We start from the raw sequence: 16371 nt of genomic DNA on the forward strand, positions 1-16371 counted from the left end.
TCCCTCCCCCTGACAAAGAGCCCATTGTCTGCTCAGAACCAGTGGAGGAGTGTGTGCAGAGGGGGCAGGAGGGTGGTCATTCAGCTCTGGAACCAGACCCACCTGGGTTCTCCTCCCGCTCCACCACCCCACCCACTTAATCTCTCTGAGCCTCGGTTTCTCACCTGTAAAACCGAACCTGTTGTGTTTGCACACTTCTCTTTGAAGATACTATGTTAGTTGGGCCATGTGTTTTGCATCAGTGTGGACCCATTTTGGTGAAACAAAAAAATTAGGCAAAAATAAAACAAAAGCAACAATAACCACTCCAAAAGCACTCAGAGGAGTGAATGGTTATGGTTACTTCCCTGTTTCCGCTTCACAAAAGGCAATGTGTGACTCAAATCCAGAAGCGATTTGCTGAAAGGTCCAGGAACTCCATTGCCCAGGAGGCCGTCTTAGGTCGTTGCCTTTGCAAATTGTAGCCAGCTCGCCCAAACCAGAGTCCAGGACCCTGCCCCGCCTCTCCGCAGTCGGAGCCTTGGGAGAGCCTGCAGCGCCACCTGCTGGGCCAGGGCGCCTAGGACAGGGCTGTTCGCTGAGGGTAAACCGGGGATGGTCCCTTATCCAGAAGCTTGTCCCTGAAACCATCGCCCGCAGCAGCCCCTGGAGCCCGGTGCCCTCAAAGCTGCCTCCGAAGCCCAGCTCCCCGCTCCTGCCGCCTTCGGAACCCGGATCGCCGTCGTGCACAGTCCTCAGCCATGGAACCTGCCGGGGTGGGGGCCGGGGATGCTGACGGGAGGGGCTTCTATGAGCTGCCATCTATCCTCCCACGTGCTGGGGGCCCAGGAGCCCCAGGCCACACCCTGCGGTCACCTTCCTAATGCCCTCATCTGCAAACTGGAAATGACGGCACTGCCAGCCCCCTGGGGGCGATGTCAGGTGCGAAAATGAGGGTCCAGGGGGAGCGCTCAGGGTCCCGCGGCAAACCCTGCAATAAGGAGCAGCTGCTGAAGCTGGGCCTAAATGAGGTATTATATTACGTCATTTAGAGTCTCCTCTAAATGAGGTGATATAATGAGGAAAATAACAAGCGGCGTCCTCCTGCCTACCAGGAGTGTGAGGGCGGGTGGATTTACATTTGTCAGGCTCGGTTCTAAGAGGCTTACTGGGTCAGACCTGAAGCATTTCCATCAAGTCAATAACATCATTGTATCCACCCTAAAGATAAGGAAGTAAACTCAGAAAGATTAAGTGAGGTGGCGAAGGTCACCAAGCAAGCACTTCCTGGTCATCCAAGAACCAACGTCACTTTGAAATGTCTCCGCCTGGTGCCGGACGGAGACCTGACTCGGGGTGGTGAACACGAAGTACAAAATGCAGATGACGTGTTTTGGAACTGTACACCTGAAACGTATATAATCTTACTAAGCAATGCCATCCCAATTAATTCAATACAAGTAAAAAATTTTTAAATGTATTAACCGATGTCCCTGCATGTGGAAGCCTGAGAACTGGCCCGCATGGACCCAGACGAGCGAGGGGGTGGCTTCAGAGACGCCGGAGCGAGTCCCTGCCAGTGCGTCCCCCGGAGCCTGGAAAACCATCTTTCCAAAGGCAGACTCGGCTTACCCGGCACGGTGCTCTGCCCCAGGCTCTGCGCTCACGGCTGCTGTCACCCTGCTGTCCCCAACCCCAGGGGCTTCCCGGTGACCTCTGAACCTGGCCCCCCACGTGCAGAGGGCTGGAGAGACAAGAGAAGACACACACGGCCTTGTTGGTTGGAAGCAATGCGAACAAGCAAGGAGCTGACCCTCGAGGCGGGTCTGGGCAGAGGACAGACCCCCACCCAGGTGGCCAAAATGCTAAAGTTCACGCACAGGCCTTACTGGCCGCACAGGGCGTTCAGTCCCCGTGGCCTCAGCACACACCGCACCGGGTCCTCCCTCCACACGCGGGGGGGTGCACCACTCATACAGTGAGCCCTGCTGAGGCCAGTTCTACAGCCGGCCAACCGACAAAAACAGGGCTGCGTGCCCAGGGCATCTCATCAGCACCTTAAGGGAAGGTCTCTGCAGAATCCGTGTCACCAGAGGGCCCGCCGGAGCCTCACAAGGTTGTGCGCTTGGAAATGGCTCCAGCTGTGTGCAGAACGTGGTCCTGAGGTCACGGAGCAGGGAGGCACCTCTGATCATCCAGCACTGGTGGGCTGTGTCCTCTCAGGACCTCCAGACAGTGGCCAGTCCCTGAAGCTCTCCTGCGTCTCTCTGCCCTCCCTCAGGACCCCATGGCACCCGCAGAGGCCTAGGCTTGTCCTCTCACCAGGGTTCTTCAAACCCTCCCAGGGAGCCCGGCTTCCGCCTCCTCCAGCCCTATCTCTACGTGGCCAACTGCACTGTGTCGCCCCCTTGACTAAAACCGTTTGACATTTGCCCACTGCAGTGGGGATCTGGCTCCTGGCCACTTTTTTCCCAGCTCTGCTCCTGCCCCTCACCCTGTGCACTGGCCCCACAGGCCTCCTCTGACTCCCAGGCGCCAACTCCCCGTGCCCTCGGGGTTTGGGGGGAATGCACCCTTGCTGTCCCTCTGCCTGCAGCCTCCTGCCGCTGAAAGCTCCGCATCTGCTGCTGCGCCTCCTTCAGGAGGCCGTTCTGCTCACCCGACAGCGGCCACAACTCATGACGCTGTCCTCACTTGGCTCTTTGTCCCCCGCCCATCCAGCCACCCAACTCGAAGCTCCCAGAGAGCAGGGACGGTGTCCGAGCTGTCCACCTGGGGAACCCAGTCTAGATGATCAGTGGATACTTGAGGGAGGGAGGAAGAAAGAAGGGGAAGGGCTGGGAAGACAGACACAGACGGTGAGGGAGAACAGTCACTAATTGTGAACATCATAACAATAACAGCTACAGACCGACCACCAACAGGCCCGTCCCTAAGCACTATGTGCCAACACACTCAGTCCTCGCAACGACCCCACCAGGTACCTGGTGTTACTGTCCCCATCCTGCATGTTCAGGAACTGGGACGCGGGTAAGGGACCTGGGTGGCATCCCACAGGAAGCAAGTGGCACAGCTGGAGCCCGACCTTGGGCTTCCATCCAAAGCTCACGCTCTCAGCCTCCACCGAGAAGACCCAAAAGGTGTCCCATCAAACAGGGAGAGGGGAGACCCTACTGGCAAAGCCACTGAAAGAGAGAGCAGGCTGCTGTACAACGTGGACCGTTGTCCTTGATGGGACAGTGGGTGATAAAAGCAAACGGAGAGCACATGTTATGATCCCATTTGGGGGTCAGAGAAAGAGACCAATAAAGCGCCAACCTGATGTGATTGCTCGTGTACATGGACACGTGCCGGGAAGGACACGCCAGGCGCAGACACTGCCTACTGCGTGCTGCCCCAGGCTCCTGCCCCGGGCTCGGGGCAAAGGGAACTCTTTCTGGACACCCAGGGGACTGCCCTCTCTGCAGTCAAACTGCCAGTTATTTCCAGCCCCTGACTTACTTTCCAAGTGGCACTTTCGCTGCCCGACATCATAGGTATACAGAACTCGTCTGTTTAATGCCTCTCTCTGTAAAGGTAACAACAGACTGAAAAGGAAATCAATTTTCCCCAGCGCAAAAGACCCCCCCTTTCCTTTTCTTGCTGCATTTCCTTTAGAAAAGTTGTAAACCTTTTTAAAAGTGAAATAAGCCTCATTAGCTTTTACAACAAACAACCGTGCTTTCTAAGAGTCTGAGCGCCACCACTCTGAAATGTAAACGTGAAGAAAGGTGACACCCCCATCCCTTGTCTAGGGGAGGGCTGCAGAGGTACCCAGCTCAGTGTTATAATCACACACTTGCTGTGTAGATACAGGAAGTTTATTATTCCGTCAGACGGCCGCTCCAGTTCCCAGTGCATTCGGGACGAACTGTGTGTGACGAATGCTGCCTTCAGATCCTCTGACTTGAGAACTGGTTACTGTTTATCTCGAGAACACAGATGTAACCAATTGCTATCTGCTCAGCTGTACACAAAAGTGAGATTTCGTTCTGTCCTTTCAGTTTCTTTAGTGGGTTGCCTGTGATATACACTGCATTCTGGCTTAATGTTGATTCAATAATAAAACTGTCTTCTTTCTCTTCTCCTGTAGAAAAGTTTTCTGGGTTGGAAGGAGATTCTGTTTATATTTCCCCACACTCTCTTCCCCAGTCACGTGTGAGCTCTGTGGGCACTATTGGTCCTCCTGGTTCACGGCTGCGCGCCTGGACCTGAACAGGTGCTCCAAATGCGTTCATCGAATGAATACATGACCTCACTGGGTGTGTCGTTTGAGTTTTGTTGTTTTGCAATAAGCCAGTATTATTTATTATAATTTAAAAAAATCAACTGAGCCTCCAAAAACTCCATAATTGCCAACAAGACGGGCAGGCACTGCTTTGCTTTATGGATTTGGTTTGGTTTTTTTTTCTCGTGAATCCCCAGGTTTCTCAGACATGAGTGAGCAGTCTTTAAATCATTATTAGTAACTTCTTCAGATGTATCATGAGCGACCACTTTACACATCATAAAAAAATCCCTCCGGCATCACAGTCCCAGCTAATCCAGACCCTTCCAATTCCCTGGTAAGTGACCAGTGTCCATCTCAAAGGGAATGGAGAACACATGGCCACATCAGCAGCTCCATCTGCCAACAAGCTACCCTTTCGCTCAGGGGGTGCAGTGAAGGCCCACGCCACTCGCCCTCTTCCCAGAATGAGTGGATGAAGTCGTGCCCAGCACAGCTGGCTTACCAGGGGCACTGCCTGTAAGCACAAGCCCTGTGACAACTACCCTCGATTCATGATTTCTCTTCATCGTTACAGCAGCCCCATGAGGTGATATAAGTAAGAAATCTGAGGTTCAGAAATCTCGCATGACTTGCCCAGTCACACGGTGAGTGCACAGGAAAGTGGGGACACGGCCCCAGGCAATCTGACCCCAAGGCCCCGGCTCTTGGCCCCAAACCATAAAGTGCCATTAGTCCCAAAGCATTGGACTGATCTCCCAACTCATGTGTGGAAGCTGAATTCCCCCTGCTAACGCACACTTCCTGAGCTCTTGCCTTGCACCAGGTGCTGGGCTAAGCACTTACCGACGTTACACAATTGAAGCCTCACACCTGACGAAGGTGTTTACTACCACTGTCCCCATTCCAGCGATGAGGACTGTGTGTGAAGGGCGGAGAGGCGAAGCGACTTACCACGGTGCCACAGACAGTAAGTGGCCAGCCAGAATCAAATTCAGGTTTCTGTCTCCATGGACTTAGTTTTCAGCCATGATTCTCTCCCAATGTGACGGAGAAAGCAGAAACAATGGACCAGAACCGGGCCAAGGTCAAACAGGGACAAAGTTCCCACTGGGTGGGACAGAAGAATAAAGGGGTCGCTCTGAAGTGGGCGGCAGCAGCTATCACTGGTGACACTGTCCACAGCGGCCTAAAGGACGGGGGATTCCGTGTCCTGGGAATGGAGGATCTCGAGGGCCCCTTCTCTTTGCTGTCTCCGAGACCAGGGACCCTGATCCACATTTCCTCTCTCTCTGTGGGCCCAGCACAGCGCCAAGCACCACGCTGATGCTGTGTGAACAGCTGCCAAACAAATTAGCTAATGCCCTCACCTTCTTTCCCCAGAGGCCGTAGCCTGCGCAGTTTCCAATTCATCGGTGGTCTGCAGGGGTGTTCACTGTGTCCCACAAGGCCACTTCCGTGGCACCAACCCCACCCCTGTCCCGCACACACGGGATGGCTTTTCATTCCTTCAGGAAGCCACACAGGCACGTGCCATTCTTCCCCTGTTACAGCAAAAAGAAAGCTGGGGTTCAGGGAGGTCACACAGCGAATTGTCACGAGCTCCAGGACTCAACTCGGACCTGTTTTCCTCCCAAGTCCCTGCCTCACAGAGCAAGAAGAATCCGTAGGCGCTGCATGATGCAAGCAAACCACGCGTGGGCAGTTGGTACCCAGTAAGCACGTGTCAAGTGAGCTAGTAAACAAACGGATGAGGGGGCTTCAAGGAGGGGGTCACTACCAGGATCTGCTGCTGCAAAATGTCACAGACGACGGGGAACTGGAGAAAAGGCTGGTGGGTTAGACAACTGAGTTCAATTACGTTAAATAGCAGAAAAAAGTGCGAGGAGGAAATCACCCACATGTCCGCTGCAATCTGCAGTAGTCCACTGGGGCTCCCATAACAAAATATCACAGATTGTGCGGCTTAAGCAACAGAAATGAGTTTCTCACAGCTCTGGAGGCTGGAGTTCTGGGATCAGGGTGCCAGGATGGTGAGGCGCTAATGAGAACCCTCTTCCTGGCTTGCCGACCATCCGCTCTACGTCGTCACGTGGAGCTCTCTCTTCCACTCTTTGTAAGGGCACTACTTCCATCGTGAGGGCCCCACTCTCATGACAGAATCTAACCCTATGTCTCTCCCAAAGGCCCCATCTCCAAATACCATCAGACTGAGGGTCAGGGCTTCGACATAGGAATTTGGAAGGGGCACAAACATCCAGTCCATGGCATCCACTGCCAGGAGATTGGATTACATAATTCACTGTATCCATACCATGGAGGGCTCTGCAGCTTTTAAATAATGTTCTACAATAGGGTTCCAACAGGAAGACATTAGTGATATATGAAGAGAAAAACTCGTGTTATAATGCACATATACAGCATGACTTCACTTTTATCAATACCAGGGACATGAGGTGCATTGGCAACCCCTCCGTCCGGGCAGAAAGGCTGGAATTTCTCAGACTCCTTCGCAGCTGGGCTTCTGGATAAGAACTCATCTCTGCCAAATGGATGCACTTGCACGGTCTTTTGAAAGCAGAAATGGGGCGGAGGCATCTCCCCGCAGTTGGGGCTGTTTGCTGCAGCTGAGCAAGTCTGCGGAGACGTGGGGGTTTCCTGCAGCGGAATCCAGGTGTCCGGGTGTGCCGCTGCCAATCCGTGGCTGTGGACAGGCATCTGGGGCAGAGGTCACTCGTTCCACTGACAGACTCCTGTGCCCACCTTCCCAGTTGTGGCTGAAGGGGCAGCCCCTCGGACTGGCCAAGAAATCTTTCCCCGGGGGCCCAGCCTCATACCCACTCCTCCAGCTTTCCAAAGATTTTCCAAGCACCAACTCCCTGTGCTATCTTCTCTTCTGCCTAAAATAACAAAGATCTAGAAACACTTTGGATCCTCTAGTTTCCACAACAACAAAAAAAGCTAAACAGGATCAGGTGTGAGAGGTGGATGAGACTTTGGGGAAGGCTCCCAGTTTCCTCTTCTGTGGACTGGAGACCAGATTATTCATAGTTACTGAATTCCGAGGCAGCCTGTAGGTCCCAAAGATAAGCGTCCCTCCTGTGATACTGCCATTTTCCGCCAAGTCCCCTCAGTCTTGAAGCTGGGCTGACCTCTGACTCGCTGGGAACCAATACACCGCGGCAAGTCTAGGATGCAGGAATCATTTCCAGGGCTGAATTCGAAAAGGCGCGCCTCTCCAACCCCGCGGGTTCCGCGAGGGTTTCTGGCTACGGCCCCGCCCACCCCGCGAGAGTTCTGGCCGCTGTGGGCGGGGCCTGGGAGGGCGGGCCCCGGCCCGGCCCCGCCCACCCGCGCTCGGCTTCCTCCCGCTCCCGTGGTCCGAGCGAGCTGCGCCGGGCTGCTCACTATGGCCCGCCTGCTGGTGCTGCTGGGTGCCGCGACCAGGGTGGGCGCCCGGGTCCAGCCTCGCGCCTCCTGGCTCCTGGGCGCCGCCACCCCCTGCGCCCCGCCAGCCCTATTCCTGCCGCTGCTCCGACCCGGGCCGGACGCCCGGCTGCTGTCGTCCGCGCCCCGGGGGGACGGCGGCGGCCGCCAGGTAAGCCGCCCCACCCCGATGAGTCTGGGATCCCGTCCCCCCGGTGCCCCGATCCCGGTCCACCTGTGCCAAAGGAGAGCTTTGCACGCGCAGCCGCCCTAGACTGAGCACCTCCAGGGTCCCCAGAACCCTCATCTCTACAAGCCAAGGACGAGAAGCTCCCACTCAGCAGCGGGAGAAACTGCGGCTCTGGGAAGTAGTGATCTGCCCAAGGGCTCAGGCTCCAGCGGGGGAGCCCCAAGCTACCAAAGCTCTGCGGTGGCCCAGGAAACTTTAGGTGGGGCCTGCACTTGGTACTAAGGTCCCCGCGTGGCCGTCAGGGTTGTTCCCTTTTGAACGCCCGTTGGCGCGTCCTCAGTGGGCCAGTGAGCTCCAGTGGGCGCTGGCGGCCGCTCCCTGTTTATCTAGCGAAGGGCAGGCCTCAGGCAAGACTCACGCAGGAAGCGTAGTGATCTTTCTTGTTGATTGCCTTCTCTGTCTAGTAAGTGAAAACTGGTTTCCATTCAGAATGTTAATACGGACTTAACTTTTTAAAAAAATCTACTTCAGTTGTTTTTCCTTCAAATGTGTCTCCTTGAAGAAAAACAATCAGATGAGAGACAGGACTAACACGCTTGCTTGGGACACACAGAACCTGTCTTCCGGCCCCACCAGCGCCTCCCACTTTGGACCCGCTGTCCCTTTGCCATCAGGCCCCAACACTCACTAGTGGTGTGACCTCACCCCCAGCACCGAGGCCTCTGAGCCTTCTGAGGGCTAAAAATCGCACACCCCAGACCCAGACGAGAGTTTAGGGCACAGTTCTGTGCGCAATGCTTAGCTAGCTAGCCCTTCCTGAGCTGATGCTGGGGGGGGGCGGGATTTGACCCCTGGCCTCACAGTGCCTCCGCACAGATGGAGAGACTTCCTTCCTCACCTTCTGCTCCCCTCATCAGACAGGCAGTAGGGCTTGTCTCTAAATCCAGAGCCCAGTTCGGGGATCGGCAGGGGTCTGGCACCTGCCACCCACATGCAGCTGCTTCCTGGCGGTCCCTAGAGGTTCAGCCCTCCTCGCAGAAAGACTTCCCTGCCCACCAGTGCTGCCTGCGGTGGGCCCCATCGGCCGTGGCTGCAGGTCTTCTCCTCATTCATTATGTGGAATGCTCTCCTGGCTTGCCTGGCTGTCCCAGCAGCCACATCAGCCTCGTCCCCAGTCCAGGCCCTGTCACTGATGTGTGGGTGCGTGCGTTCGTGCATGGGTGGTATGTGTTATGTGTAACCCGTGGTGATGAGTGTGGTCTCAGACTCCCTGTGTTCCTGTCTCTACTCACTAGTTCTGCAGCCTTGATCAAATCCCCTCACTTCTGTGTCTCAGTTTCCTCATATGTGAAGTGGGATATTAATTCACACGTCATAGAATGTCAGTGGAAATCAAGGTGATGTACCTGGCACCTGGTAAACTCTGTCTGCCTCCCTCCTTGGTGTTTCTCCACAGCACTTGTCACATTGGCAAGCCGTGACAGTTTCCTTTTCTGTTTATTGTCCCTGCCCCACCCCCCCACCCTGGCTGGACCCTGGGCTGCCTGGGGGTGAGGTTTTCGCTGCTTGGTTGTTTGCTGTACCACCCACACTCAGAGCAGTGCCTTGCACACAGCAGACCCTCATGAGTAAGTGGGAACACAGCACAGGTGTGAAGAGCGAAGGCCTGAGAACTTCGCCAGCTTTCACCGGGGATTCCTGTGTGCTCCTTGGAAAGTTGCTCAACCTCTCTGAGCTTCCAGGAGCCGCTTCCATTCAGTGGTGGTGACAGTGGTTCCTCTCTCGCAGGGTTGTGGTGAGGATTATATGAATTGAATTTTCAAAGTCCTCAGAACTGGTGCAAAGTAAACACAATATAGTTTATATTCGTAATATTATTTATCAAATGAATGAAAACAGATGTCACTCCTAATGATGTGAGCCACTTGTGGGCCGAGCGTCCAGGGTGGGGGTGGAAGGGGCTCCCGGCCAACACCAGCCTCGGTCGGAATGTCGTTGGGCACTTGGAACTGCAGATTGTGGGTGGTTCGTCCTATCAGGGCCGACCATCTGGCAGGTCACCCATCTGCAACTGTTCATCAGAGGATCAGCCGTTCCGGCTGGCGGGCCACGGAGACAGTCAGGGGCTTTGGGGAAGAGGAAGTCACACGTGCTGGCCAACGAGAAGGAGCTGTGGCTCTCCTTCTGTCTTCCAGAGCCTGGAGGTTCTGGGGTGTCTTCCCTCAGGAATGGCCCACTCTTACAGGACGTAATGGGGGATCTGGTGATGGGCTTAGAGGCCGTGTGGCCGAGTGGTGACCAGTCCAGGCGCCAAGCTTCCCTTTGAACCTAGTGTCCTGTTTGTCCAAGAGGGAGCAACAGGGCGGCCCTGTGACAGGATCGTGAGGGCTGTTGAGAAATGAAGCCTTCAAACTGCTCAGGCCAGCACCAGGCTCCATAGAAGAGGCCCATCCTGAGGACGCTGGTGGTTTTCCTCAAACCTTTCCAAAAAATGCTGTGCTTGCCCGGACCAGCATGGCTCAGTTGGTTAGAGCATCGTCCCATGCACCAAAAGATCGCAGGTTCGATTCCAGGTCCGGGCACATGCCTAGGCTGTGGGTTCAGTCCCTGGTTGGGGTGCATGCAAGAGGCATCCCATCAATGTTTCTCTCCCTCTAAACAATAAACACACCCTCAGTGTTAGAAATGCACAAGAGACAGAGGCTGGAGGAACCCAGTGATCTGATCCAAGTGCCTTTATCTGATGTTGCACTTACAGGCGGGCTGAGTTGGGACCAACTGCACCCTGGGGGGAGGCAGGAATGGGGTCTTCAAAAGGAAAAGCACAGGGATTGGGAGGGGATGGGAGGAGATGGGGAGGGGTTGGTCTCTCACTCTTCTGGACGGGTGCCCCAGGGTTCTAGGACCTGAGCTGAGGCAGTGGGCTGGGTAAAGGGCAGGCTGTTCCCAGGTGCAGGAGGGTCAGTCTGTCCGGGGGCCATGGTGGCTGGCACCGGGTGTCTGTTGTCCACAGTGGGAGAGAGTTCCAATTAATCCGAGGACTATCGAGTGAGTCGGGATAGCTGAGTCATGGGCAGTCCAGCGGGTTGGGAAACTGGCCTGAGCATTTCACTTGGATGAGGATGAAAAAAAATGCTGTGCTTCACTGCCTGTCAGAATCCCGTCTCTGGGACTCCATCACTCACCCCTTACTGGGTTTCACTAGCCTGCCCCCTTTTACAGCATTTTAAGTCTGAAGACACGCAGAAGACAAAGCTGGAGGCGGTGATGAAATACTGTTTGCCCCCACCCCTCGTCCTTCACCTTTAATTCCCGGGGACGGGAATAGCCTTTAATGAAACATATTTCATTGTTTAGGAAAAGCACCAGCCTCCTCAGGATGCCTCTTTTATTGAGCCATTTCATTGCTTCCGGGTGTTTTGGGTTTGGGGGGGGGTTCAGTTCCAACTATGGTTTTAGAACAAAGGAGATGCTCTTTCAAATGGAAAGTGAAGACTCATTTTCCTTATAAATCTAAGTTTTGTACAGACTCTCTCGTGGGGGGCAGGCAAAGGAGTAGCTGTTGTGTGTGATTAAAAGGAAGATTCTGGGCGAACAGACCAGCAGCTTCTGAGCCACCCGGGGTCCTCCCCCAGGGGTCAACTGCCCGGAGCAGCTTGGGCCAGGCTGGGGGGGTCCCCTGCGGTCCTGGCTGGCACACCCTGTTGAGTTGGGGGGGCTCTGCTGTGTGCACTGCTGCCCCGAGGACTTCATTTGCATTCCAGCGGGTCCTGCCCCTACCTCGCAGGCATTCCAGCAGGCTGTCTGTCACGCTCCTCCTCTTGCCTTGCAAGCGTGGCTCTAAAAATACAAGGAAGAGGCATCCTGGGGTTCTGCAAAGGCCGTATCCAGAACTGACCCAGGTAGGACCTGCTGAGAAGAGCTCTGCCGTCAGTCTTCAGAGTCAAAGGGATCTTCAGATAAAAAAGGCACCTTCAGCACTGGGAAGGAGTTTGAGTCTGCGCTGCAGGTTTTGTTGTCTCTCCCACACAAGGCAGAGCCCATCGTCCTGGATAAATGCCCGCAGACGCCACGTGCCATGAACTGTTTCTGTACAAGTCCCAGCCAGTGTGCGTGTGTTTGGCCCAGGAATCAGCCCTTCCTTTATCTGTGCAGACCCCAGGGGTGAATCTAGGTTCTGGAAGTAAATAAATAGACTGTCGCTTCTGCTCCCTTATATTCGGCGCCCACAGTGCTGGTTTTGTGGCATCTGGCGTGGCTGTGGTGGGCTCCTGCCGTGGACTCCGCCCACGAGTTCTCATTTTGTGGCTCTGGGCCAGTGCCCCAGCCTGTGGAAGTCTGTGTTGCTCCTCTGTGAGGTGGAAAGGGCAGCGGTATCGACCCACAGGCTGCCGTGCGGATGGAAGCGGGCAGGGATGGGCAGAAGCCCGTGCATGCTGCCTGGCTCAGAGTCAGTGTTTGGTGCCGTGTCACTGTCGTCCCCAAGCGCCCTAAGGTGTTAATTCCTCCTGCTACTGTAACCACAAAACTGGTGGCTTAAAGCAACACATGTATTCCTTTTCAGTTCTGTACATCTGAAACTAAACAGAGTGTCCCGGGGTTCGAGCCGGGCTGTTGGCTGGGCTGGTTCCTCCTGGAGGCTCTGGGGGAAATGAATCCATTTCCTGTCCCCCTGGCTCCCAGAGGCTCTGGCGTTGGCTCCAGGCCCCTTCCTCCCCCAGCTGCAGAGCCAGCAGCGGAGCGTCTTCCAGCCCCTGACTCCGCAGCCGTCCTCACATCTGCTCCTCGGACCCTCCTGCCTCCCTTTCTTCACTTAGAAGGTCCCCGGTGATTACGGGGTCCCTCTCAAGATCCTTCACTTAATCACATCTGCAAAACTCTTTGGCCATGGGAGGTGACAGCTACAGGTTCTGCAGTCTAGGACCTGCTGGACTGTCTGGGGATTCTGCCTACGAGACCTGGGACCCAGCCTTTCATTGAATTTAGTGGCTAAGGGGGCACTGGCCGGGGCTCTCTAAGTAAGAAAGAGGGGAGCTGAGTTCCCCTTGGGTGGGAGAGAGACTGGAACACTCTGTGAGGATGAAAGCTGGTGATGACCAGCTCTCATCCTTGCTCCTGACCTAGAGGGTGTCCCCTTCTTTGGTTTGTGCTCAGGACCCCAGCAAAACCACTACAACAACAGGCAGCGATGTGAGCAACGTGGAGGAGAAAAAGCAAAGCAAGTCCCAGCAGCTGAAGAAGGTCTTTCGAGAATACGGGGCCGTCGGCGTGTGCCTGCACATCGGAATCTCCCTGGTCTCCCTGGGCATGTTCTACCTGCTCGTTTCAAGGTAAGACTGTCGGCAGCGACAGGCGTGCGTTTCGTGCGGTCACAGGAGACTCCTTGTGGGTAAGAACTTTCTGTCCTAAGGGCTCTTTATTCGTCAGGCTGCTGTCTTCATCTTTTCTAAAATGGTGTAACCCTCAGAGCCAAATCGATGTGTCCGTTCCCTCCTGGCTATAACAGCGGTTTTCGGTTTTGTTTCTGCCCCTCTCCCCTCCAGTGGCGTGGACATGTCTGCCATCCTGCTCAAGCTCGGGCTCGGAGAGTCGCTGGTGCAGTCGAAAATGGCCACGGGCACGGGCACCTTCGTGGTGGCCTACGCCATCCACAAGCTGTTCGCGCCAGTGAGGATCAGCGTGACCTTAGTCTCCGTGCCCTTGGTTGTCAGATACTTTCGGAGAGTGGGATTTTTTAAACCTCCGGCTGCAAAGCCTTGAAGAGCCAGCTCCGAAACAGGGGGCCTGAAAACCTGTTTCTATTACTTTACACATTTGGATTGGTTTGGGGACTTTAGGGTTTTAGTTGTTTTTCCAGTGGGGATGGGGGGCCAGGGCTACTTTCTGTGTTTTCTTGGGTGTTTTACTTTTGCCAGCAAAATTCAGGTGTTTGAATAATTGTCATTTTTTCCTTTATAAATTTTGTTACATTTTAGAAATTTATCATAGGGCTTGTATACATGACCTAAAATGCAGGCAACACTTCACAAATGGGGCGCCACCGTAAGCCGTTGCCGGCTTCCCCAACGTTCCTCTGGAAGGTCGTCGGTGGGGGTTGTTGTGCAGAAGCCCCAGGGTTCATCTTAGTTCAAGTTCTTGAACAGCGACGAGGGATTCAGTAAGCTGATTTTAAAATGCCCCTTCCCACGGTATTTGTGCTCAGGCTGCCTGCGGTTTATTTAACGTGCAGTCTTCTGCACAGCGGCTGCCAGCGCTACAGCGAGTGAAGCGGGAGTGAAGACCGAGCGCTCTGTAACCGGGACCTGCATCAGCACCGTCACGCTCATTACACGTGTCTGAGGGAAAGAAGAACAAGTACACCTGGTGTGTCGCCTTGGTCCCCAAGCCCCTTCCGATGGGGGCTTGACGGGGGCCTGCCTCATTGGGCCTCTTCTCAAATTCCAGGAGAGTAGCTCAGGGTCAGTTCCTCCGTTTGGGTAAAATGTGGAAACGTGCCCAGTGGTGATGGCCTCCCTCGGCCCCCGAGGCCTGCGTCCTCCGAGGACCGCGGACACTGCGCGTGCGCGGAGCCAAGACAATCTTTGCCTAACCCTCTGCGTCTCCAACTCCAGACATTCCAGAGCTGTCGCAATGTTTACGTTGTGTTGCTACTTACATTTTTCAATTGAGTTCAGATTATGTGCAGTTAAAAAAAAGATTTTTAATCACTCTCTGAAAAGGAAAGTTAGTAGCACTTGCCCTAAGTGGAAGACAACTGTGAAGTAATAGCAGCCAGGAGGGAGGGGAGGGCTTGCTTCGCCCCTCCCTTCCTGGGGGCGTGTGCCGGTTCGCGCCGCCGCACTGCTGCTCTGAGGCTGAGGCTGAGCCTGAGCCGACTCCAGCTCCGGGAACCCGTCTGACCAGTTCTGCCCTGCCGCCCTGCACGCCCTGCACGGGGCAGCTGCCGGTGTTCACTTCCTGGCTCCCATGTTTGTAAGTTCAATTACCTTTGGGACAGACAAAACTCAGACTATAAGCTAACGTCCTGATTTCCTGATCTAGCAGCTCACCATCCCTAGTTGGCCGTTAGTGACCCGTGTCAATTGCTTACGTTTCAAAAAAATCATTATGGGACAAATTCCCCCCTTGGAACTGTCTCCAAAGTGGATTCATATTTTCCCCCCTTTTAAAGCAATTAGCTCATTGCCAAAAGGTTTTACCGACTTAAAAGTCGGAACTGCAGCTCTGGGACCTAAGTTTGAGGACACCCACACAGCTGGGCGAGCTGCCCGACGCCAGTGCGAGGCCCTTCCTCCAGCGGACCTGCCGACACTTTCGCTTCGGCTGGTCTTCCTTTCCACCCCTGGCTTTGGGCCCCGACCCCCTTCTGCACCCGTCTCCCTACCGAACAGAGCCCTACGATGCCTATGCAGAAAAGCTGACAGGGACTCCTGCGGGTTTAAGGGCTTAAATCTTAACCTCTGATTCTGTTTGGAGTGATGTGAGTGGATTGGATGGGCAAAAGCAATAAAACGCATCACCCCATGAAGTAGCCATAGCGTCTCTCCTATGCCCCCACTCCACTCGGCCCCTCTCCTGTGGCCAGTGGCGGGGGACAGCAGAGCTGGAGAGGGGGCGGGACTCAAAGAATCATTGTCAGTTCACCATCAAGGTGTGCAAACTGCTTGTATTTACACTATTTTTATGCAACTAGGAGTAAAATGGATGATCTATTTTAAAAATGGAAAGTCACACTTTCACCCCCCATTTTTTTACCTGACAAAACGAGCAGCTTAAGTTCCGTGAAACAAATAAACATCTTTGTGAAGTTCATGAAACTTGTATTGCTCTTCTGGAAAGCCATTGACTGTTGACTATGAAGCAGTGCCCTGTGTGACACTGTGTTAACACTGTGCCCTACAGTGAGCTGATTCCTTTGTTGTGTGGGATTCCGTTTGGGGAAGTGACAGTTTAGCTACTGTCCCTGGGGAAGTTAGTCACGGCCTATAAACTGCAGCTGCCATGGATGTACATCAACTTGACTACTTAGGAAAGCTGAAAGCTGGGGCAGCTTCGAGACTGGGGAACCAAGCAAGCCCTGCACCCCTCGGGGGCTAATGCACACTGCAGTTCCACTCAGTCGTTTGGAAGTTGCCTACTTCATCAATTCTGCTGGAAATGGATGTTGGCCACTTCCTTATATTTAGGACATTTCTTTTTTTTTTTAATATATTTTATTGATTATACCATTACAGTTGTTCTATTCCCCCCCTTCAATCCCCTCCACCGGCACCCTCCCTCCCCCACCATTCTCCGCCCCTTAGTTTATAACCACGTGTCTCAAGTTCTTTGGATTCTATATTTCCCCCACTGTTCTCACCCTCCCCCCTATCTATTTTCTACCTACCATCTATGCTATTTTCTGTGCCTTCTCCCCGCTTCTCCCCCTCCCACCCCCCTGTTTCTAACCCTCCATGTGTTCTTCATTTCTATGGTTCCACTCCTGATGGATCAACAGTCTACAAATGAA

At 54.3% G+C, this 16371-nt stretch overlaps 1 protein-coding gene across 1 annotated transcript; it reads left to right on the forward strand.

The window, feature by feature from the left end:
- The first annotated feature begins 7617 nt into the window (after positions 1-7617).
- Positions 7618-15353, forward strand: MIMS2 (mitochondrial inner membrane scaffold 2). Its single transcript, XM_037059942.1, has 3 exons — positions 7618-7844; positions 13017-13192; positions 13406-15353. Exons 1-3 carry the CDS (start codon positions 7656-7658, stop codon positions 13620-13622), a joined length of 582 nt encoding a protein of 193 aa, XP_036915837.1. The 5' UTR covers positions 7618-7655; the 3' UTR covers positions 13623-15353.
- Positions 15354-16371: the final 1018 nt, after the last annotated feature.

The sequence above is a fragment of the Sturnira hondurensis genome, unplaced genomic scaffold, assembly GCF_014824575.4.
Source record: "Sturnira hondurensis isolate 20B ecotype Veracruz unplaced genomic scaffold, ASM1482457v3 Scaffold0011378, whole genome shotgun sequence".
In the NCBI taxonomy this organism is placed as follows: domain Eukaryota; kingdom Metazoa; phylum Chordata; class Mammalia; order Chiroptera; family Phyllostomidae; genus Sturnira; species Sturnira hondurensis.